Source organism: Trichoplax adhaerens, genomic scaffold (genome assembly GCF_000150275.1).
Source record: "Trichoplax adhaerens TRIADscaffold_4 genomic scaffold, whole genome shotgun sequence".
Lineage (NCBI taxonomy): Eukaryota > Metazoa > Placozoa > Uniplacotomia > Trichoplacea > Trichoplacidae > Trichoplax > Trichoplax adhaerens.
In genome coordinates, this window is record NW_002060946.1 from 305,556 (window position 1) to 330,145 (window position 24,590).

The 24,590-nt window shown below is 35.1% G+C and overlaps 6 protein-coding genes across 6 annotated transcripts; 3 read left to right on the plus strand and 3 right to left on the minus strand.

Moving 5' to 3' along the window:
* Positions 1–619: 619 nt before the first annotated feature.
* Positions 620–3,136, minus strand: TRIADDRAFT_55144 (uncharacterized protein; the record flags this gene model as incomplete). Its single annotated transcript, XM_002111732.1, has 4 exons — positions 620–1,373; positions 1,566–1,645; positions 2,013–2,498; positions 2,744–3,136. 4 exons carry the CDS (start codon positions 3,134–3,136, stop codon positions 620–622), a joined length of 1,713 nt encoding a protein of 570 aa, XP_002111768.1.
* A 1,084-nt stretch (positions 3,137–4,220) lies between these two features.
* On the plus strand, positions 4,221–4,643 carry TRIADDRAFT_55145 (expressed hypothetical protein; the record flags this gene model as incomplete). The annotated part of the gene is made up of 1 exon (XM_002111273.1): positions 4,221–4,643. One exon carries the CDS (start codon positions 4,221–4,223, stop codon positions 4,641–4,643), a length of 423 nt encoding a protein of 140 aa, XP_002111309.1.
* A 1,684-nt stretch (positions 4,644–6,327) lies between these two features.
* Positions 6,328–8,444, plus strand: TRIADDRAFT_55146 (uncharacterized protein; the record flags this gene model as incomplete). The annotated part of the gene is made up of 8 exons (XM_002111274.1): positions 6,328–6,487; positions 6,672–6,723; positions 6,889–6,941; positions 7,274–7,329; positions 7,563–7,642; positions 7,782–7,857; positions 8,172–8,234; positions 8,367–8,444. 8 exons carry the CDS (start codon positions 6,328–6,330, stop codon positions 8,442–8,444), a joined length of 618 nt encoding a protein of 205 aa, XP_002111310.1.
* An 812-nt stretch (positions 8,445–9,256) lies between these two features.
* TRIADDRAFT_37477 (uncharacterized protein) lies at positions 9,257–13,137 on the minus strand (the record flags this gene model as incomplete). The annotated part of the gene is made up of 16 exons (XM_002111733.1): positions 13,027–13,137; positions 12,365–12,513; positions 11,932–12,022; positions 11,731–11,822; positions 11,564–11,651; positions 11,393–11,494; positions 11,236–11,276; positions 11,023–11,114; positions 10,906–10,952; positions 10,413–10,509; positions 10,220–10,319; positions 9,962–10,075; positions 9,769–9,887; positions 9,621–9,689; positions 9,487–9,545; positions 9,257–9,406 (listed from the first exon to the last, which is right to left on the minus strand). The coding sequence occupies exons 1-16, from the start codon at positions 13,117–13,119 to the stop codon at positions 9,257–9,259; spliced, it is 1,503 nt and encodes a 500-aa protein (XP_002111769.1). The 5' UTR covers positions 13,120–13,137.
* Positions 13,138–18,235: 5,098 nt separating this feature from the next.
* On the plus strand, positions 18,236–20,787 carry TRIADDRAFT_55148 (uncharacterized protein; the record flags this gene model as incomplete). The annotated part of the gene is made up of 5 exons (XM_002111275.1): positions 18,236–18,242; positions 18,913–19,110; positions 19,262–19,400; positions 20,231–20,343; positions 20,414–20,787. 5 exons carry the CDS (start codon positions 18,236–18,238, stop codon positions 20,785–20,787), a joined length of 831 nt encoding a protein of 276 aa, XP_002111311.1.
* Positions 20,788–21,601: 814 nt separating this feature from the next.
* TRIADDRAFT_24211 (uncharacterized protein) lies at positions 21,602–23,175 on the minus strand (the record flags this gene model as incomplete). The annotated part of the gene is made up of 6 exons (XM_002111734.1): positions 21,602–21,658; positions 21,952–22,022; positions 22,118–22,192; positions 22,398–22,442; positions 22,686–22,777; positions 23,042–23,175. 6 exons carry the CDS (start codon positions 23,173–23,175, stop codon positions 21,602–21,604), a joined length of 474 nt encoding a protein of 157 aa, XP_002111770.1.
* Between the last annotated feature and the right edge of the window lie 1,415 nt (positions 23,176–24,590).

Consider the following 24,590-nt stretch of genomic DNA (forward strand, 5'->3'; position numbering starts at 1 on the left):
TTGATCTTGCAAATCGATCTTTGACTGTTCCTAGTACACAAGAAATCATTTTATACAACTACGTCCATTCGGCGCTTCTTTCAAAGATTCCGGCGTGCGTATGTAGCTGAGGTAATCATATTTTTACTTTCAGTTTCTTACTGTTTCAATTTTAATTAACCACTTTTATAGACTTTATTTTACGTCAGTGGATAATTACAGGTATAGACGGGAGATGAGATTTTATCACAGTCTATGCTAGAATCATATTAATGTTGATTGATATGCAATTTAACCATTACTATTTTAATGTCCCTAATTCGGACACCAATTTATAAAAAAAATTATATCATATATTACAGGGCATGTTTAATAAACTATAGAAGCATTCTTGATATCATTCGTAGCTCATGAAAGCGTAAATAATTAAACATTTAGTAAATTATTTATGTTATACTTGTAGACTGGCTAGATAAGTATAATATCTTAGTTGATTAACATTCATCATAGAGGTAATATCATTTCTATCACCGACTAAGATGAAAGATACGTATATTTGTCACTTTACTGACACAATATAAATCTTGCCTTAATTCATGTTTACAAAATTTAGATAATTAACTGAATATATCATCATGATTTATGGTACAGAAATACCCTTGTTAGTGCGGCGTTTTCCTAAGGGGGAGGGCATTACTTTCCCCAACTTAACGTTAAATGTCCCTTTCAGAACAGTATCAGATTGTAGTGTATACAAATCGTAGGCACCCGGACCCGGAGCTGTATTAACGGTAGAATGAAATCGATCGCTATCTGTTCCCATTATACCTTTTTTGCCACCAGGACGTTTTAATTTTTGCGGTAGATAATCACTCGGTCCTGGCCATGGACCTTTTGGTTGGCGATTGAGTTCATTGCTAATGCGCTTAGACGATGTTAAGAATGGTGTTACTTTACTTTTAGCAATACTCTTAGACGGATATTCTGCTAGTACTTTTCCCTGGCTACGATCGTAAGCCTTGCTGAGATCGTATGATCCTGGGCCAGGTAATTCACCACTTTTAGGATCGATTAATGCAATACGATCTGATCTAGACATAAACTGGACTGTAGGTTTAACATATCTGCTACCACCAACTGTTTTAGGATCAACAGCTTGATAATAGCCTGGACCAGGTGCGTCTTTCTTTTCTGGATTAGCTAATGGAACAGTACGAACTGCTGTTGAACCAAAGGCACCCTTTCTTGAGCTTTCCAATTGGGATTTACGTAGACTATTATCAGCAATACCAGGATAATTGTATGTACCAGGTCCTGGTAAGAATTTCTGACGGCGATGGTTATCGAAACGTGCCGAAGTTTTACCAAATGGTACAGCTTTTAAATTTTCAATCCTGTGTAATAACGGCAGTATATAAAGTGAAATTTACAAATCGTTACTTCGTATTGTGAAATTTATACTTATTGAATAATTTTGCATGTAAAAATAAAGATGCAAAGAAAAATATTATAGTATTCTACTATAAAAAATAAAAGAAGAGTATGAACTATTTTTTAAGCTGATAGCATCGAAATATTATACTTACTTGTTTGAAGTTTGAAAGCCAATTCGCGGCTCACCGTATGTGCCAGGAGCTGGAGTTGAAAATTTTGCTTCAGGGAACCGCTATAATAAATATATGCGCACATTTATAAAGATACTTACTAATACAATAAAGTTATTGATATTCAAAAAGGGGGGTTAATATTAACGATATACTCGTACACTTCTTTGAGGTTGTAATTTATAAACTTAGTTGTAAGATATTTAAACTGGCTATGATATCCTAACCAGTAATTTCACTGCTGTTTGCTATTGGATAAATATAGTAGTTATATGACATGAAAGATATACTTATTGAGACTATTTCGAAATGATTATCACGTTTGAAGAATAGAAAATATGTCTTTTGAATGTTTTTAAAAGCTAATTATTTGAAACTTATTTCAATCTTTTAACGATTTTTATTAGTATGACAGGATTGATTGTTTACCTTTGCCTGCGTTCCAAATGGAACACTTTCAATTATTTTTCCGTCTTCGTCTACTAATGGTGCCGTTGATTTGACAGTTATTGAGTGGTTAATGTCATAAGCTCCAGGTCCTGGAATACCTCGTTTTTCTTCTTGCTTTTGTAAAATATCTAAATAACGTGGGGAATTGGATTCAAATATTTGATTACCGTTGTCACGATAGGTAGGGTGATTTTCTTTTCTATACGACAAGCTGATATCATAGTCGCCAGGGGCAGGACCAGGATGACTATGAAATTCAAGCCTTTTTGAAGATTGCCTATTAAAATGAATTCCTCTATACTTATCGCCACAATATCTGACGTTATTGCCGTCGACCGAGTAATATGCTGGTCCAAGTGTGGTATCATGTGATGGAGGTTTTTGCGACATTAAATGTCCGCCGTTTGATTCTTCATAACCGTAGGCTTGACTAGGTATTGGGATAGATGGAGCGTCTGGTCTTCTCTATAGATATGGTTGAAGAAGATTTAAAATAAAATAGGGAAAAAATATAGCAACTATCTCAGCATAAATAAATTTTAAATATTTACTCATATACCTATCAATTCTTTTCTCAATGACTATTTCTGTCAATTATTGTAATCAACACTATACTCTGTGCGTACATAGCATCGATCTATTCAACGATTTGCTTTACTTTTCAGTATATACTGTATATCAATGTTACAAGATTGATCGAATTGACTTACCAAATATTGAACTCTTGGCTTAAATTCTGGAATTTTCTTGCTCGTTGCCTGTGATTTATTACTATTGTAAGGATTATAAGCTCCTGGACCGGGTGCTAGAGTTGTATTGTCGCCGAAGCGTTTGGTTGTATCTTTTAGTGAAGCTGCACCTTTAACACGTTCGCTACCGAAGCGACTAAATTCATATTGGCCAGGCCCGGGCGTAGCGATAACGTTTTCTCCAACATCGAGAGCCGATTGGCGTGTTGTCATGGACGAAAATGGGGCATAACTGTCGACTTTTCGTTTAGCATTGGCTATTTCAGAGGTAGAATAGGATCCAGGGCCTACATTTACTGATGTACTGCCTACACTTTGAAGGAATTTGCGAGGTGCTCGATCATAAACCGACATCTTTACTACAGTATGCTATACAATAATTTAACGTCCGCTAGGGTAATAATAAGATAGTGCTGGATAATTTTGTTGTGAAGCAAGTTCAATTACGGCAATAACATGGACTTGAAGATATCCTTATATCGCAAATAATAATTGTACTGTGTCACCAAGGTAAAATGACACATGCACTTACAAGACAACGTTGGAATTGTCACTTTAATACCAAGGAATCGTTATGATAGCAAATTACGAGGGCAAACGAATCATGGACAACTGCTTAATGATCATCGAATTTAGCGTAATTTCTCTAGTAGTAACCAATAATGTTGACCAATTTGTAAATTACTTTTAACTTTTACCCTACAATGTAACTTTACTTGTAGCACTCTTAGCATCAACAATAAAAGACTAATATTAATTACACTTTATGCAGTCTAATCGTTTTGGGGGTTTTTTTGACGATTGCTGTTGCAGTTGTCATAGAAACCAAAAGCTATTTGAGCAGATGTCTCTCTGTCGGGATTCCGAGTGTAATTGAGAAATGGATGAGTGGTTGCTATACAATACTATGCGTCGAACAATAGTCTGTAAATAGTTGATTTACTATAGAGTAGAAGAGTACAAGCTACTTGGACTACAATACTACTACATTTTGGATCAGCTAAGATCACCACAAGACTGGTCAAAACCAGTATATATGGCCAAACAAACGTTAACCATACATCATTCAGTATAGCATATCACCAGCTCTCGTTATTTGATCACTGTGCGTGGTTTTGGCCCGTTTTTGCTGGCCAATGGCCATATGCAAATGAACAAGATTGGCTTTCCTTACTGTTTACCATATGCAAATGAAGCAGATGGTCATTAATTAGGCTAGCTTTGTATACAGTAGTAGCAATAATATAGCGTAGATAGGTTCGATTAATTATTGCTTCCAGAAGGTAAGACGTAGCTCGCAGACTAGTCAAACTCTGGTAGCTGCCTTGCTTTAGCAACAGAAGCCAAGCTGCGAAAGTTGGCACGGGCCCCTTTTGAGAATTTCCACACGTTAAAGTAATTGAGCAACTGAAAGCTTCAATATCACCATATTTGCATCATGTCTGCAAAACGCTCTGTTTTAGTACTCTGCACCGGCAATTCTGCTAGAAGCCAGATGGGCGAAGGTCTTATCAATGCACGCTTGGAAGGATTTGAAGCCTATTCTGCAGGCACCCGTCCAGCACCACAGGTTAATCCTAATGCAATCGCTGCTCTTGCCGATATAGGCATCGATATTAGTAGCAATCGACCCAAGTCCGTGGACGAATTTAAAGACCGCCGATTTGATTTTGTTATCACTGTCTGTGGCTCTGCTGATGCTAACTGCCCTGCTTGGATAGGCAAAGTAGGTAAAAGATGTCATATCGGTTTTGAAGATCCTTCTCATACACAGGGTACACCTAACGAGATACTGGATGCATTCAAAAAGACTCGTGACATGATTGAAGATCAAGTATTTGCCTACTTGAGAAGCCAATGAAATAGAAATATTGCATTGGCTACATCTCATGATATCAGTATCTTGTATAACTGCCATGCTACGATTGTAAAGCAACAGTAGTAGGCCAGTTGGTGAAACGATGATCGGATACTTTGGACGAACACGAAATTTCCACTAGCTATAACAGCACGCATAATTAATCCATATCATCTTCATTGAGGATAATTTGATGCGTTGTTTTAACTTGCTTAGCACGTTAGCATAGCTAAGTACACCTACACTACAGGATATTAGGACGATGCTAGATTAAGATACGCCAATATTTATGATATGTACCTTTATAATTTCGTTTAAATTCTCCATGATATGCAAATCTGTTCGAATAGAGCAAATTCTTATCAAGTATCGGTAGCTATCAAAATTTTACTATGATAATTATTTATTTATTTATATCAGTAATCTGATGCCAGTTCATCACTGCAATATTGTAGCATCAGTAGCTTGTTGACCGGTATAATAAATAGAAGCAATTGATTAAGTTGAGCGTGGCAATCATCATGAATCAACTTTGAATTCTCTTTAGCTGAAATTTATAATTCTTAATCAATTTCCTGGTGTTTGCACATTGATTCTTCTTCTCTTACGGTACATCGCAAGCACGAGCTCAATATTGAGCAAAGCATGCAAACTCCATGGAATCGCCGACAAAGTTGCACCATTCAGGGAACTGTTGTGTTCTGTCAAACAAAAGTTATCTCAAAACTTCATTCATGAGAAAAGTGCTGCTAGTAAATAGCACTATTTTATACTCGATTCTTTAAAGTACTGCATATGAAGGTTTTAATCATAGCCAACACTGTCAAATGAGCTAGTAATGCTTACTTGGCTGATATTTACTTACGAGCTAAGCCCAGAATGGAACCATTTCTTAATCGATTTCGATTCATATTTTACGAATAAGATTAGTAGATGCAGTGCTTAAATATAACTGAATCTCGATCTCCTAGTTATCGTATCTAACTTTGGGATGATATTCAATTTATTGAGGGTATAGTGATACACTAGTTCTAACGCTACCATTGCTATCTCTAATGCAGACTGCAGCCCTGGGAAAGCAGCATAACTTAGCCAAGTCATATTAACTACAGATTTAAAGGCAGAGCTATTAATACATCCAACCCGAACTGCCTGCGATCGAAAAATAGACCTGTGATCCATTCATGGCCAGTCTTGGTCGTCAGCATTAACAGTGGAAGAAGAGAGAGGATATCAATCCGCCATGATTTCCAGTCATTTCCTGGATTGAGCAGTACTACCAGCTCCATTCATGTGTCCACTCCATAGTACTTTGACTATACCGAGCGGTACCCCGTCATACTATATTCTATACTATACCATACTAAAGCAGTATAGCTACTCGTTCATCGTCGGTTATGCTTATACAATTTCCTACAATGGTGTCGTCACAGTCAGTGGACTAACCGGAGTAGGACAGCAGTAATGAAGAAATCGATGGAGGCAATGCTGCTGCAAATTGCCTTCCAACGTCGTAATTCCTCCATACTACTGAAATTGTAATCCTACTATCTATCAAGCCTTGACTCTTCTCTATTACTGTTCTTATGATTACTGTATAAAGGCTATAGTTTAGCAGTCAGCCTCTATTTTAACCAATTCCCCTCTTATACTACCGATTGGCGTCGACCTCAAAAAGTTACCAGTTATGCCATTAATTATCATCACCGGTTTCCCATGTAGTGGCAAGAGCCTTCGAGCCCAGCAATTAATAGATTATATCAATGAAAATCATCCTGATTATGCCGATCATATTCATCTCATTAGTGATCATAACCAAATGGTTGATAGAAATAAAGCTTACGAAGGTAGTTAATTGATATCATTCTTTAAATGGACATCCTGTTTTGTATAATTTCGCATGCTTGACTACAGCAATAATATACCAGTAAAGCTTCTTATTTAGACTCTTATGTATTATAGTAAAATATGGTATCTTGAAAGAACAATTTTAAAGATAATTACTGATGTCAATTCTCTTTCATGATCTAGCTTCAAATGCTGAAAAATCGGCTCGAGGCCATTTAAAAGCCGCAGTTGAAAGGTAAGCATGCCATCGGAATAGCACTACGCGAGAACTATACAGTCTAATGCTACTACCTATCATGCAAATCGATGCCTTGATATTGACTATGAATACTCTTGATTTACTTTTAAATGAGTTTAATGGCACAAATATTAACTAATGACGTATATTTTGGTCCTATAGGATAATTTCAAGCAAGGAAATTGTCATTCTTGATTCATTGAATTACATCAAAGGTATACTGTACTATGTCCACTCTACACGTACATAGTAGATAGGCAATCCTATACAAGAGCAAAAATTTCTATTCTCTGCTACAATTACTTGCCAACTTATTTCATTTATACACGTAAATTTCATTGGTAATCATAGAAATACGCTCTTTAAAACATTCTTCACTAGAACCGTATGATTTATCAACCTTGCCATAAGTTCGATATCCTCTAATAAATATTCAACACGAACGAATAGGATTTCACTACGAACTATATTTACTAGAGTTGTATGATTGATCAACCTCATTACCTGTTAGACCTTCTCTAATAAATATTCATCTCGAATGAATCAGGATTTCGCTACGAACTATATTGTATTAGCAAGTCTGCCAAGACAACTCATTGCGTGGTAAGGTTATTTAAAGCAGGATCTGTAATACCGTAGATGCATTGTGAACGTTAAAAGCGTTCTCTGCTAAGCATTTTAATACGATCGATTCGATTGGTGCTCACCAATCATAAATTAGATTTATATCCAGTGAAAATCAATCAACTAATGTCTAACTAGGCCATGATATTATGAACGTAGTATAATTATTTAGTTTTATAGTATGCCTAACGTCTGTGATGACATATCCACAGATATTTTGCGCTGTAACGAAAGATCAAGTAGAAGATTGGAATAGTAAAAGAGATAATGACCAGCAATATCGTAAAGATATGTAAGTATTAGGCCTTACTTTGTAGTATACTGTAACCTTCTGTAGACTAAATATCAACTGCTGCGATAGGTACTCGTATTAAGTAATTGTACTTTTGTAGTTACTATATTATACTTATAGCATCTTCTATCTTACATAGCCTAGATGCATTAGTAATGAGGTATGAAGCACCTGATCCTCGAAATCGTTGGGATTCACCTCTTTTTGTAGTTCAGGTACATTAATTCTGGCTAAGCATAAAAATTTAACTTTTATAAAAGATATATGGTAGAAATACTTGAAGTGGATAGATGCATAAATTGTATTGGTCTATTCGAAAACAGGAACTAGATCAACTGCCATGTCAAACTATATGTGATGCATTATTTCATCGAAAACCACCTCCGCCAAACCAATCTACTCAATGTGTAATCACATTCAATAAATTTTTACTACACTAGATAATTATCCATACTAATAGAAGAAAATGATAATGTGATGAATAATTCCAATGTGAAAACGTATAACGGTTTATTATGTCTTGTTGTAGCAACCATTATCAACAAATAATTTATTGTTCGAAATGGAGAAGATTACCATGGATATGATCACGGTACATTGACATTATCTCAATCTTGCTAACATTTTTGGTACTTATCTCCGTTTATATTTTATATCAGATGGTTATATACTATTGAATTACACTGAAAGTTAATGTGATAACTTGTATCATTTACACTTTAAGAAATCTTTTTGTACTACTTTAATCCCTATTTATATTATAGACAATATTCCAACAGCAGAACAAACATTTGCCCGGTGAAGAATTAGTACTTCATCCAAAATCAAAAGAAAAAATATCCTTTACAGTTGAGTTTATTAAAGTCGTAATGACTTGCAAATAATCGCTACAACCTAAATATACAATTACGATTAATATATCCCACTTCTGCATTAGCTTACAATTTTTTATTCTACACGTACACTGCATATGGTAGAAGTATAATCATGAATGTCACTGCGGTGTTAAGGGTTAACTTAAACTATCATGTACACATTTGTAATATGCCAATAATCTTGAAAATGCAGTGCTATAATTTTTAAAGTCGTATTGTTTCTCCTTAACCATTCTTACTTCAAATTTACGGAACGATTGTCCATGCCAAAGCTACAGCAAATTCGTCGTCAATTTATCGTTCAGTACAAAAATCGGCCTCCAAGTGACGCGTCTCAATTAGGGGAAATGTTCATTAAATTTTTGAATATGCAATTATCCTAATATTGTAGTTTTACTGACCATGTGTCTTCAGGACACAAATGGAGAGATTGTTTTAAATTAAAAATTACCGTAATTTTTTTTTCGAAAAATTGGATAAGACAATCGCGATCAACATTTATAAAGTTCTTAATCGTATTTTATTATCAATTCAAGGTGGAAAAGCTTAAAGTTTAAAATGAAATAAAAGTTATTTAAAAGTTAATGAATCTACCATGCGAATAACCGTATTAACATCATCACCGACAAAACTGCCTTTGAAAAAAGTATTACATACGTAATAGTAGCAATATCCAAATCACAGAGATGTTTTAACAGTAATAGTATTTACATAAGATTCATGGAAATTTCGAAAGGTATTAATTTTCTTCTTCTCCAATTATACTCATACTAAGAGCAAGATCCCAATAATGCTCAACCCCGTACTTTTTTAAATGTTCACGGGCTGCAATTTCAGTAGTAAACGATTTAAATCTCCAATCATTAAATGCTTTCTCTTTAACTTGCCCCTGTAAATTAAGAAAATAATGCTTACGCCATCGATCTAGGGTTTAAGACAATACAACTTCAAAAATGTTTCATGAATTACCTCCCAAATAAGGCAACACTTATTCCGTCTTTCTTCCGATTTATTACTATCTTGTTTCGCTTTATTACAGAAACAGAAAAAAATATTACCGATCGCGATTGATTCTAATGCAAATTTTAAGAATGAAATAATACCAATGACGTCCTCATTCCATTTGATGCGATGTAACATCAATCGTTTATACTTTTTCAGACTCTTTGGTCCTATAACACATTTATACGTTCAGATGTAAGCAATATATCTCACAAGTGCTAAATTTTTTTATTCTCTTTATTTTCAAACCTCCTTCAACAATAACTATGTTGATATCTTTAAACATAACCACACATCCAGTTAACAAAAACTGCTGAGCATTGGCATCAACTTTATATCGCTTTGATTGGTTATTCAAACTGTAAACTCTGTTAACATAAAAAGATGAAGTTTTAATATTTTCAAAGTCAATATTCAAAGACGATGATACTCATAATGATACCTATAAACGGATACATGACATCCAGTATTCATATCGTCCTTTAGCTTGCGTATCTTTTTCTCGCGTTTCTGTTCTGAAGTTAGTTTTCGAGCTGCGTTTGCAGCCTCATGAACTCTAGAAGTAAGAATAGGCAGAATCAAAGGAATTAATTTAGTGCTTAAACCAATGTACGAGCATCGATAAGTCATTTAGAATGTACATTTAAGAATTGAATGGAAACAAACGTTACAGTATTAATATCGGCCATTATCAGTTTACCGTTGACGTTGCACCATCTGCTTTCTAACATGAGCTTCAACTTTTGTTGGATCTTGAATGGCTTCGTTACCAAGGACGCGCATTAAGTTACTTAATTTCACTACGAAAATAATAAGAAACCTTAATCTTTCTCCTGAAACCTGGTTATATTTAATGCAAGGATATACTACGAATCCGAAGGTCAAGATTTTACCTTTAGGCTCAGGAGGAGCGACTGCTCCCAATCTTACTCTCTCTTGCTTTTCTGCTTCAATATCTTTCCTTTTTTGCCTTCTTATTTTCTTTCTTTCCTGCAAGAAAGAAAGAAATATGACTGTTACTAACGCTTGACATGTAATTACTAAATATGCTACAGCTGATGAATGAAATTGCTGACATTAGGTATTTATCAAGAAATTATCTCTATCTATTTTTCACTCCATTCATGATATGAGATTGTTATCTTGGCAGTACAGTACTACAGTCTTACTATAATATACCACAATCTAATACATTTTTAACAAGTAGTCAAATTTAAATATGATAATTCTGTCAAGTAAAATCAAATGCGCACATATTATAATAAGAAATTATAGTAGCATCGCTTCTGTTAGATTATGCTTATAAATTAATAACTCTAGAAATTTTGATAATTTAAATGTTTAGATTTAGCCAAAACAATAATTTTATACTATTGATTGTCTGACCTTTTTAGTCAAATAAACTTTCGGAGCAATTTGTTCTGGTTGATCACCTATAACAAATCATCTTAGGTCATTGTAATAATAGTGAAAAATATTATTACAACCGAATGCAATATCTACCGGGAATTTTAACACTAGGAGGGTGTTCCACTAGCTTGGTAATAGCGCGAAATTCTACTTCATCCGATTCAATGAGTTCAACATCATTGTAACTATCAAAGCAATGGAATACAATTAAAAATCAGAGTATAAAATTGAAAGAAACTATAAAGTTACATATATTTATCGTTCCTAAAAAATAATTATCATTGCCTTTCATTGGGTAGAATTAACGAATCCCACCATTCCACATCAGGTATCAGATCATCTTGGAGCTGTAGAAAATGTGCATTTATTGCAAGCATTTATTGTAGTTCATTAGCGATCATAATACGAATAAAGATAGTGCATAATAAGCATTACACAATAAATAGTTCAAATGTTTACGTACAGCTTCTTTATGAGGCACAAGCATAGCAATCTTTGTTGCAGACGAAATGCCTGTTTTCTGAGCAACGGAAGCAATTTCATTCTTTAATTTTTCTAATTTTTCCTATACGAGAGAGAGTTACCATGAGTAGGGCTTTAATACAAAAAAATAAACTTTGTATCAACAGCTAACCTTCGCACGCAATTGCTGAGCAACCCTTTCAAATTTGCCTTGCTCATGAAATTTAAATGACCGTCGATTACGAGCACCCATAGTGATACTAGAACGATATTATAAATAATTGATTTATTTGAAGTGATCATAAAGCATTAACCTCATAAGTCAGAAATAGTACGAACTTAACACGTGGGTCAAAAAAACTTTTATTTTCTAGGTTATCGTCGATCTTATCAGTTTTAAATTGTTCAACTTTTTTGGCTGTGATATTTGCCTATAAGTAAAAAATTGATAACGCAAGATATTACTATTATGTTGTCAACTATAGCGTATCAGCAGTAAAGGTACTAGTTAAAAAGGTCAGTATCAACATGTAGTCATACTTTCAATGTTGGCATTCGTCGAGTCATTTGTATAGCTTTACCGCTTGCATCAACGATTCGACCTTCTTTATCTAATATTACAGATTTCGGTCTACGCGTATAGAATTCCAATTGAAATTAGTATCATTCATTTGTAAGAATAGGTAGAAGGGTTTTATCTAATTATTAAATATGCAAATTGTACTTTTGATCCACGACGGGAAGTGATTTATTCCTAAAATTGAAGTATATTATTGTATAAGTACAAATGAGAAAAAAATAGAAGCGATATAAATATACTATGTTATACTTCTTACATTTCAAATCCTGGCGCAATTGACTTGATAGTCTGAAGCTGATCACCATACGAGAAAATAGTTATCGTTCAATCAGTATTAGTTATTTAATAAATACAGTATGAAATTATTATCGTAGTAATTTAATGCCATTTTACATACAAGTCATCACCGCTCTATGCGTACTTACTAAATCAGGTTTGTTACTGAATTGTTGTTGTATTTTAGCTTGAAGTTCGGCGGCTTTACGAGCTTTGTCAATAGCATCCTTAGCTAATTGCAGAGGTTGTCCAGCTAAAGGACCGCTCTATATAAGCGTGTAATGAAAGCGAAGATTGAGTATCTAAATTATTTGTAAGTATAAGTTAGCAGGTAGTTTAATTGAAAATTTAACGTTATTTTTCTTCTTGAAATTTTAGCTATTATCTCAATCGATTTTATAAAATGATGTTAGGCAATTGTAGTATGTTTTCGTCGATTACTAATAATTAGCCTTGAATGAATCATGTCAACTGCTTTGATATAATGATGTTGACTGACCCTACTCTCTACTCGGCTATTATAGATTCAATTTGAAATCATTATCTCAAGCGATAATTATAAAGTGATACTCGCTAACTGTAATATGTTTTCAGTCACTAACGATTAACCATAAATAATCATCTCAACCGATTGGATCAAATTCTATACGCTGACAGTAATCTATTTTCGGTTAGGGACGATTAACCACGAAGTAATCATCTCAACCGGTTAGGTAAAATTTCATTGGCTGACTGTACTCTATTTTCGGTTATTATCTTCTTTATTTAAAATGACTAACATTTGTTGGATGTGCTTGGGTCGCCACTGGCTGCGGTATAGGGCCTTGAAGTTGCTTCTTTCTTTCCTCGATTTGCCTTTTGGTTATTTCCATTAGATTTTTAATCTGCACAATAAAATATTACAAAATTAATATGATTTACGTTTCTCAATCTGTGCCAATGCAATTGAGATCTGCGAAACAACTATCTACAAATACAATTGTTTGAATTAGGTGAAAAAAAGACTAAAGAATCGTTTTATACTATCTGATGTAAGGGGGGCTACCTGCATCTTGCTTAATTCGGCTGGACCTTCCGTAGCGGGTGGTGGTAGTGGAGGACTATCAGGTCTTAAATCTGATGGATCGAATCTAATTGGCAAATCCGTACAGCAAAAGACAAATAGAGGCTATTATTTACCCAATGATACTACGTATTAGAACATTAGTTAAGTTGACAGTTGTCCGTCAATATCCAAGCTAGCCGATGTCTAAGTTCGATGATGATAAAAAGTTGCAAACATACCTCTTTGGCTTCTTAATTGCTTGCCTTTGATCACTGGTATATTCATCAGCATCGTCTTGGCCGAAGACGTCCTACACAAATATGAAAATAGTTAAGAGTGTCTTTATGACGGTATTTCTTTTACTTTTTTAACCAACACAGTTTGCCGTAAGCCATTTTCTACCCTCACAATGACTACTGGTTACTACTACAGCATTTCTATTGTTACGACTACGAAGGCTGATTCATTTTATCCTTGCAAAGGTAATGCATTCATTAGACATTCAAGTTCCAACGACAGCCAAGGATTCAATCCAGTCATTAGGATAAATCAATCGCTCAAGTTCATGTCTTAAAGCATTTCCTTTACACTCATCACAGAAAGCGATTGATGCTACTGTACACCATGCCATCAACATACACCGAATAAAAGTGCAAAGTACAGTATAGTGCAAGCATGATCATACAACTAACTCTCCATCATCCTCCATGCATCATCCATCGGAAATGATGGAGTTTACCTTGATTGTTCGTTTGCCGTCCTCTTTCAATGGTGGAGGCTTTCTCACTTTGGATGACATCTTTTAGTACTGTATGTTGGAAGTGAAGACGATCGTCTATTTTACAATATCAAGGCCAAGGGTAAAATGGGTTGTAACCAAGCGTTTTATTAGTCGATTCACTATCCAACGAACTAAATGAATCGTCTTAGCGAGCTGAAAGTAAAATCAAGATGTCGACTGGCTGCAAGATTGGATTAGGCAGCTTGCGGCGCGTACCAGATCTAGTCCAGTACACCAAGTAGAGCTGGGAAATTGTGCCTACTGTAGCCTCCAGTCTTGAACGTGTTGAACATTGCCATTACATAGTGGATAGTACTCTGCCACAGTATACAGTACAGTACTGTACACTGAATGAGTCTGGCCGTCCAGTGGTCATCCTGTACAATGTACAGTACAGTGTACTGTACACTGTACGCTAAGGGCTTGTGCTGCATAGTACTGTAGACTGGAAGCGCCTTTAGACGGACAGACATTGGGCCTGATTCGGTCAAGATATTGTGCCAAACGCTTCATTATGACAATACTTTAGTATGCAGACAGTCGATTGTGAATGGACTGATTTTTTCTAAACGCAGCAATATTCCATTGCATTCCACTACCTGTTACTAAGCTCTGCTTAGAAGCAGTCAATTTAGATCATGAATGTTATTCAAAAGAATACGAGTGATTTAGAAAGCAGACACGGAAGATCCATACTGAGTAACTATTTTTCACATTTTCGGCCTAATCGGGTATGAAAAGTCCGTCCGTCTAGTGGTCATTCTGTATTGTACAGTGTACAGTACAGTATACTGTACACTGTACGCCAAGGGCTTGTACTGTACTGTACTGTAGACTGGAAGCGCCTTTGGGCGGACAGACGTTGGGATTGATTCTGTCAAGAAATTGTGCCAAACGCTTCATTATGAGTTTATGCCAATACTTTAGTATGCAGATAGTCGATTGTGAATGGACTGATTTTTTTCTAAACGCAGCAATATTCCATTGCATTCCATTACCTGTTACTAAGCTCTGCTTAGAAGCAGTCAATTTAGATCATGAATGTTGTTCAAATGAATACGAGTGATTTAGAAAGCAGACACGGAAGATCCATACTGAGTAACTATTTTTCCGCATTTTCGGCCTTATCGGGACGGAAAAGTCCGTCCATCCGAGGAGAGTTTCTAGTCCAGATTATTTTTTTGCTAGTAGTCCATGTACTCACATTGGACTATATTAGTCTTGCAAGTACACAGTGCACCGTATCACTTTTTTAGTACATGTACTGCAGTCCATTTAGGGTACAGTCGACAATCGACATTATTCTGTACTACTGTACAGTATATCGATGGAGTGCAGTTCATTAACATGATCAGTAAAATAGCAAAATAGTCCATTATTCCATTTTTACCACTGCAAGGTCGTTTCCAGGCGTTCGCTACCAGTGTTATTATGACTTGGTACCAACCGTTTGAGACGTATTTCAGCATTGTGAAATATCAAGTTAGAATCTGCAAAGGTCTACAATACTTACTAGCGTACTTACAGTACCGTACTGTCCAGTATTGTACTGTAAATGGAAAGGCGCAACAGACGGACGGAATCGTACGGTAGTGAGCGGCTGACTGCAAACAGTCGCAACTCTTCACCAAGCTTTCCCTTGTCGCCATTGGTAGCTTTGGAAACACGAGTAGAAAACGCCAAACGCCACTTTAATTGACAAGAATGGCAATGGTGCGCTCATGGCTGTTATTGGCAGCATTGATTCAAATCGTTTTTGCATCCAAAGCTATCGTCGAATTGGACGATGATAATTACCATAATTTCGTGATTGGCAATAAGCTTGCTTTAGTGTATTTATGTAAGTTGTAACCATATTTAATCGACCTCTAGGATAGTTGGCCTTGGCCAATGCAATACTTTTAGCTTGTACAATGTATTCTTTATCGCTTTCGACATGGATTTCATTCTTGCCAAATTCACGATAGACCGAGTATGGATGGTATATTAGAGTAGTGTACCATTTTCATCATACAGTTGAATGACAACGTCGATCTGATCATCATTTTATCGTTTTGTTATATGCAAGTTATGCCATTGGCATGATTCAATCAACAATGGCCTTTGCCCTTTTTCGTAGTATGACTTATTGCTTGTAGAATGAATCTATTCTTCAGTGCTATTACGATGGATTACATCGTGATCGGATAGACTGCATAGGAGTATCGATGGTTACACTGTAGTAATAGGACATTTCTTTCATCCATAGTCTTATAGCAACATCGATCATGGCATGATAATACTGGAGATAGGACGATGACTGCAATTCAATCCTATTTATCTTCATAAACATGCTAGAGCTTGCTGTACGACCCCATACCCTATTTCTGCCTACCTGCAAAATGTCTAGAAATAGCTTGAAAATAATTCTATACAACTAGTCCAGCTGTACATTCTATTTCTTGACTCCCAACCAAAGTACATAATCAATTGGATATCGTTACAGTATTGTAATTCCAACCATATTCATATCATTATTTTAGTAGTTTTTTTTTTATTGATGTACTATAATTCACTTTTAAAACCGGCGAATGGAAAGTACCAAGAAACGATTGTATCAGCAGTATACATAAATTAACATACTATGATGCCAACATTATCATCATCCGAATAAAAGAATCGGTTACTTTACGTTATGAACTATTGTCGATACCATCGTCAATGGAGATTTTACATTTACTTTACTGTACACAATCACAATTCAACATAGATTGGAATATTCAATGAAAGAGAATGTAGCTTAGATATCCCTTTTATCATCATCATGATTTTAAGACCGTAATGAAATTCTTTAAACTCCCCAAAAATATTCAATTTTATTTTATTATAGTGAATAAAATGGAACCCAGATGGCCATGTATTAATTAATTATGTATATTTTCAATGATTTGATCGCTAAATCATGCATACTACACTATACAATCTCAATCTTCACTTTGACAAAAATCAATACCATGACAAACATGAGATAGGATATTAAAGGATAATACTCGTACAATATCATCAACTATCCTACTCGTACTGTACATTCTTGGCTTTAATTTCTTACTTTTTATTATTTCTTAAAAATCAATGACGGTCTATAGATTTAATCGTACGTATAATAATTTTTTACATCATAAGCTATTATTCTAAGCACAAAATTACCTGAATAGTTAATTGATACCGTTAATATTAGATTCTCAATCATACTGTACATTACCGACTATCTGTTGTTAAGGGGCTAACCAACGTCAAATTTGGTGTAATTACATTTCTAACTCAACTAGCACAGCCCAAATTTGACTACAGAATTAATCAAAGTTAGCTATCGCAAACAGTGATCCGAAAATGTCAACAGCGATAAAGACAAGGTTGTTCTCACAGTATTATGCATACTATAATAATGATTATTACTTCCCCATTATACGTGCAAAGTCGTTGAATTTTCCCTAATGAAGAATCGCGATTTATTGATATTTACTGTACAAGTGTACATCAAACTAACATTTTGACTTAGAAATGCTCTTTAACATGCAATCATCAGCAAGGTAGTTTTAAAACGCTTTGTTTACCTAAACAGTTGATGAAATCGTCACATATTGTAAGTTTACTTTCACTTTATTTTGTTCATATCTATAAAAAAAATGGCTTGATATGCTACGATACCGTCATCGACCGATCTCCATTTCAACATGTTTATAGCTTATAAATTGGATTGCAATATTACAATATCTATTTTGCAAGCTCTATAGTCAACCACTATACGTATTTATTCATTATTAGCATTTTAATTCTACTCTTAAGTAATGGATAGAACAACGCACCAGTTCCCATCATTATAGGTTACATAATTTATTACAATAGGCATTTTCTCATGGCTTATGAAATTGATACTATTATTCTGAATTTACCGTATATCTTTATCTTCGTAAAATATCGAAGCTATCAGAATGGTAGTAATTTGTTCAGTTTTTGTAAACTAACTACGATGGTGATGAAGGCCTTAAAGATAAAGATCCTCTATTATATACGTTGCAGTTATCGATGCCCGGCTCCATTTTACAAGAACTGCAATGTATGAATTCGATCATTGCCTCATACAGTATTATTTAAACTGTGACAAGTGCACAGTAGTGATGAAATGGATGGTAAAGCTGGAGAAAATTTTCAGTTGATTTTTTATCTTTTCAGCAATTAAGTTAGTACCTTAATTTTTTATCCAAGTGCTGGATTCGGTAATGATGCTAAAACGCGAATCCTTTTTGCTGCAGCTATTCCATTACCTACTTCATTCCTTACGTTATCGCTATAATGTTTATATTAGACAAACGTATGTCAGGATATGTCCATTACAACACAAAATATATCAGTTTAAGGCACCTTTTTGTAATCTCCAATCTCAATAGTATTAATTATCATGCGATATGTACTCGCTGTCAGGATATTCAACCTAAGAATTAGCAAAGATTACTGACCAGTAGCCCTGCTCAGATAATTAATTCTAATCTGATGCTAAATACGTAGAATTGTATACCACCTTATTGTTATGTAAACAAAAAAATCAACGCATTGATAAAAGTAATATGGACTTGTAACTTTTCACTATCCGCAGCCTTATTCTCGTCTAAATTAACAGTATAATCATTAATGATAGATGATACATGCTGTATACGCATCATCTGAAAATATGTTGTATCACTGTTTTTATCTTTGTTATAAAAAGGATAATGAAGACGCTGCTGCCTACAAAGTACCTTGTATGTCCGCACTATGTTTAGAAATATTTTTAACTTTCATTTATTCATACCCTATACATAGTTGACTGGGAATGCAGAAACTGCCAAGAGTTTAATCCATTGTATAATGAATTAGCCAAGGAGCTAAGTAGCACCGATAGCCAAGTAAAATTGGGAAAATTGGATGCGACTAAATATCGCCATTTGGCTGAGAAACATAACGTGGGAAGATTGCCAGCATTACTGTACTTTCGTAAGAGAGTACCACTATTATATACAGGTTAATTAGTTAAACAAATCAGTCAATGTTCTGCATTTGCTAAGCGGTAGATATTCTCAGTTGTAGGTTGATAGCAATAGAGCAGCAAAATCATGATCTTTGTATCCGTATTACATTATGATTTTTACTAAACAATAACATACTTTAATAGGTAATTTAGCCGTAGATTCTATATCGATTTGGCTTGACGAAAATCGCAAAAGCTTCGTTCGTAGGCTTGATGAAGACAATTTCGAACACCTGACTCAGGCATCAACAGGGGCTACCACAGGAGACTGGTTAATACAATTGTAAGTGGACGCATTCTCTGATAAAACGTTAACTCAATTTTAATAGGCAATATAATATTAACGTCATAAATTCACTGCGTATAGACTTTCAATGAATTAATAAAAGCAATTGCAATGATAAAGTTTAAAATTAATTTTGAAGTTACATTGAATTAGAATTTGATAAATTGATTTAGATATCAATTTTGCTGATAAAAATTCTTGGTTTTTAGTTAAACAGTAGAGTAAAATAAAATGAATTTGTTTAGCATGCGGTATAAAATTATAGCATAATAGTTGAAGATAGTTAACAAATGCTGAGATTAGGCTATAAAGTAGCTCACTACTTCTTTGCTATGACTAGTGACTACGTCATATTGAAGGCAAAAGGCTTGTCTTTAGTGTTGTACTAGAGTGAAAACAAATCTGTAGTGAATGCAACGTAAAATTTTATTATAACAGCTGCAAACACAGTTAGTAAATACTGCAACTTAATTCACCAGTAGCTCACTATTTCTTTACTACTATAGTTTTGTCGTAAAAGGTTATTCCCACAGCGGCTAGATTATACGTTGTACTGTATGTTTGACTGTCATTGCTATTAGGCACCGCTAGTAGCTATATATCAGCGAATTAGTGTTGATTTAAAATTTGTTTTGAAAAAGTGCTGGCGATGGATAATGCGTAATACTATAGGATACAAACCTTTCGTTAACTTTTCTGATAATTATCCGTTTGCTTATTGATCACGTCTTATATTTTAAAACATGACAGCTAAGCCTTTCACATTATCTATTAATAGTGAGCTAGTAACTAATTCAGGTAGTAATGATCAATTGTTTATATCTTAGCGCCAGTCCTGGATGTGAAGCATGTAAGCTTGTTCGTGCTAATTGGGAAGCGGTTGCTAGTCATTTACGGCGAAAGATGAATATAGCAACGGTGGATCTATCGGTTAATCAAGGTATTTTATTCATCGAGAAAAATGTTTGCTTGCGTCAAATGATTTATTATGATTTCACCATTTTCGATAGGTCTAGCTAGACGTTTTAAAATTCATCAAACTCCAACCGTTATACTATTCCGTCATGGTAGTCGATATACTTACAAGACTCATAATAACGATTATACATTTTACCCAATAGTAGCTTTCGCTACTGAAGATTACAGAAAGGTCAAAGCTGTCACTGTTGAGGGCAAGAAAGGATTCTTTTCTGAACTATGGGGGTCACTCTCTTTTAATTTTAACATTTTTACGGTATTATACATCTGTTTCGCATTGATTGCAATAGTAATAGTAGTAGCATGTGTATGTGCGTGCAAATTAGCAGCAGAAGACAATATCGATGAAGCCAATGACGAAGAAAGTGAAGATGAATCAGATACTGAAGATAAGAAAGAAAAGTAAAACGATATTAAGTTTATCCCAAATTTTTATTGACAGTTCCTAAATGTTTTATGTACGACCGGCTATACCCAGTCAGCAAACGGAACCTTACTTAACTGTATAGCACGATACCTATCAATCCAGCCACCTATCACATTTTCTTTCCATTTCAATTAAAGTTTCACAATTAATATTATATAATTAATCGACGAAATACCTACTATAAGATCGGACGTCACATCATCGTGTCAACAATGTCACATTATAGGATGTAGGTTCAGATCTCTTTCCGTTCAGTTATTATTATAAACTGTTATTTATTCGTACTTTGTATGATTGTGCGTTGAAATCACGTCCACCAATAAAAGACTTATTTACCTCACGAGTATTAATAAGGTTTTAATAAAATTTATGATGAGATTGATTGTAGCAAGTAAACAATTATTAGAATCGACTAGCATCATCAAACTTTAACTGAAGTACTAATTAATTAATAAAATGAAAGAATATCTTAGAAGGAATGCTCTACAGTAGTGCAAATCTGCACAATTACAAAAACATTTTTAAGAGAAACAGTTTTCATAAAGCTCGAGTAATAAGGCTTATATTATAAATCAGATATTGTTACAGTGATAGTATAGTAGTAGGTAGTCACTAATACCAATAATAAAAAGCTACGATCGGATATTATAGTTATCGTTATAGGAATAACAATTGACTGTGAGCGCATTGACTTTCATCAAATAATCGCACAGCGTACAGACCAGTGCAGGTCATGACACAAGTTTGATAGGTTGCAAAAAAGGTTAAGAACGCAAGCAACGCCAACAGTGCATTACTTAGAGCCAGTAGAACCAAAACCACCAGCACCTCGATCTGTTTCGTCTAGATCCTAACCCAAGTAAGATAGTTGAAGATAACAATTCAAAATTAATTATCATGGAGTACAACTGATCACCATTCCGATCACACCTTCAATATATCATAACAATGAATAACTGCTCATTTAAACATTATTACCACATTGTACACCACTATCACGACCGTTGTCTATTTGATATTAAGAAAAATAAGACTACAGCATTGTATTATCATCAATATCATATAAATACACTAGCCAATGCCAATCCCAGGACTGACCAATATCGGGTATTGATCAAAGCTCTTATACATTTCATTGCGTACCTCACACTCTTCCAGAGGGGCAATAAGTATTCTTTCTAATATTAATTGAGCGATTCGTTCACCCTTGCTCACTAAACCAAAAACAATCATGAAATATGCAACTACATTAGTGAAAGGTTACAATAACATCCCATATACCCGCAGCTAAAGCGATAAGAAAACAAACCTGAAAACTCTTCTTTTCCATGATTAAATAACACAACTCCGACATTGCCCCTATAATCCTGGTCAATTACACCAGCTAAAAGAAAATTATCTTCTATTAGTCCACTAATACAGACAAATGTTGCAGGCAATCGCAGGTTGTAATCACAATGTTAAAAGTCGGTCGTCATTTATTAATCTGTCCTGCAGTATACTGTACATCGTACAGTTACTTGGCAGGGTTACCGACATAACATGGAAATAACGTAGTCTACTTGACTCAATCCAAGCTGTATTCTTACCGCCAACATCAATATGCTTCTTGACGGCGAGTCCGGAACGTGGTGCTAAACAATCAACCGATTAGAATGAATAACAGCTCCATTATTAAGGATTACTACTTAAGCATAACTACTACAACAATACTCAATCCTAGAGGTACTGTATTTCCATTTACAAAGGTGAAATCATCATTATTAACCCGATAGCGTCTTCGAACATAAGTAGTCAAATGTTAGCAATATTCCTAAGCTGTCATCTAGCTCGTAGTTTGATTGCTAGCGATTCAACTAGCCAACATGCGTACATACCTACTCTTCCATAACAGCCAGCAGGTACAGCAATTGCGATATCGGTCTTAATGACAGCCTTCCCATGAGGTGGAATTACGCTTTGCTCTGCACTGATGACGGAAAAAAAGGACAAATATGACTACATCCCCTATCTAATCTTGTTGCAAATGCTTCTGTGTTATATACTTGTAGCAACAACACTAGAATAACATTGTCAATGAAGTGAATATTTGATACATGAAGTTCGACTAAAATAGCAAGTGAAGTGGATTTCATCGACGATCTTTTCAATCCTTGTACGTTCTATCAATGATCATTTTGAACACCAGCTCAATCAAATGCAACTACATCAGATCAAATGTCTTGCAGCGAACCTGTAAAGATCATAACCCGCCGCTTGAGCGGAGCCACGCTTCGGTGCAGTAGCATTCTCCGATAACTTTTTAAACCTTAAGGTAATTTCAGGCTGACTGGTTCCGTTCGAGTGGTTATCTAATTTTTCAGACATGATTAATTTTTTTTGATCTCTTTCTACAACATACATGATTAAGTACGGTATAGCACAACCGAAGATGACAAAATCACTTTACTATCCGACTGATCTAACGTAAGTTAAAGCTTTGATGGACAACTTTTATTAATTAAGGCAACACGATGATCGTCGATTGGACAAGATTGGGGACCTTGATTGTTATTGCAGCTTGGCGCCAAATGCGAGCATATGCATAAATTATAATTTATATTTGCATATGCACTGTACTCATGATGCTGGGGCCTCCTTTTCAATCCTATTGGACAATAATGATTTGCAGTACTGTACAGTATGAGACGGTGTACTATTTCAGTCTTTCGGCGGAGTAAAATGACCAATTCAAGTAACCGGCCTGCAAAATTGGACCGCTCGTTTTCTATGCTTCCCTCTTCTTTCATCGGCTTGTACAGTAGTCGTCGTCCCCTACTTCGGTCTTTGGATCTCTGCCGATGTGGCGATGTACACAAGAAATCGCCGTCATTTCAATGACTGTAATGACTGTACTATGATTTTGATATCATTGCAAAGTGTAAAGGAAGCAATAATAAAAGACGAGCATCATTGCAAAATAAAGCTTTTGATATATTGGAGAGGCTTATTGCCCTTATTACTACTGTATTTTTACTTTAGTTTTACAACAGATGACTTAACGACTTTGTATTCAGTCTAAAGAATCCCAAAGTTTTTCACTGCAATACACTCTGCTCAGTAGCAATGAGGTGTCCATCTGTATACAGTAAAGTACAGTATCGGCGACCATCTACTCCTCTAATGCGCTTGACTTCAATACGATCGGAGAAGCAATTTAAAAGGTTAATTATACAGTATGCACAACTAGGTGTGCGGGTTTGGCAAAGTTTAAAATCAATCGTAAATACTGTACTGTCATCTTGGAGTTGTTAGCAATCTATAGAGCAGTCCTAAAAGCTAGTTCCATTACATATAAAGAGGACGGCACGGCACCTATAGCTGCAGATTTGGCCAGCACGCTGTGCATTACTGTACTTACATGCCATCTGAAGGATCGTAAAATAGCGTGGTGCAGCAGGTAAAGGTCGATTTCTGAAGAATGTCTTCATAAGTTGGTACCAAATTATCATTTCTCACTGGCAGCAAGCTACAGTATGTAGAGTACTTGGCAGGAATAGCTGGAACTTGTTGAAAAGCACAATATCAACGAGCAATATTACTACGGATTAGAATTGATATAACATTGCGTCCATTGGACCTCAAAATGTACTTGTGCTCTATTCACCATACTGTAGAATTATGTACACCAGTAGATCTGTTCATTCACTCACTGAACTATAGCTGACTTCGGCATTAGCAATTTCCTGTACCTCGGTCTGCTTCTCAATCAGATGCAGCGTTTCTGTCTAGCGAGTTAATTT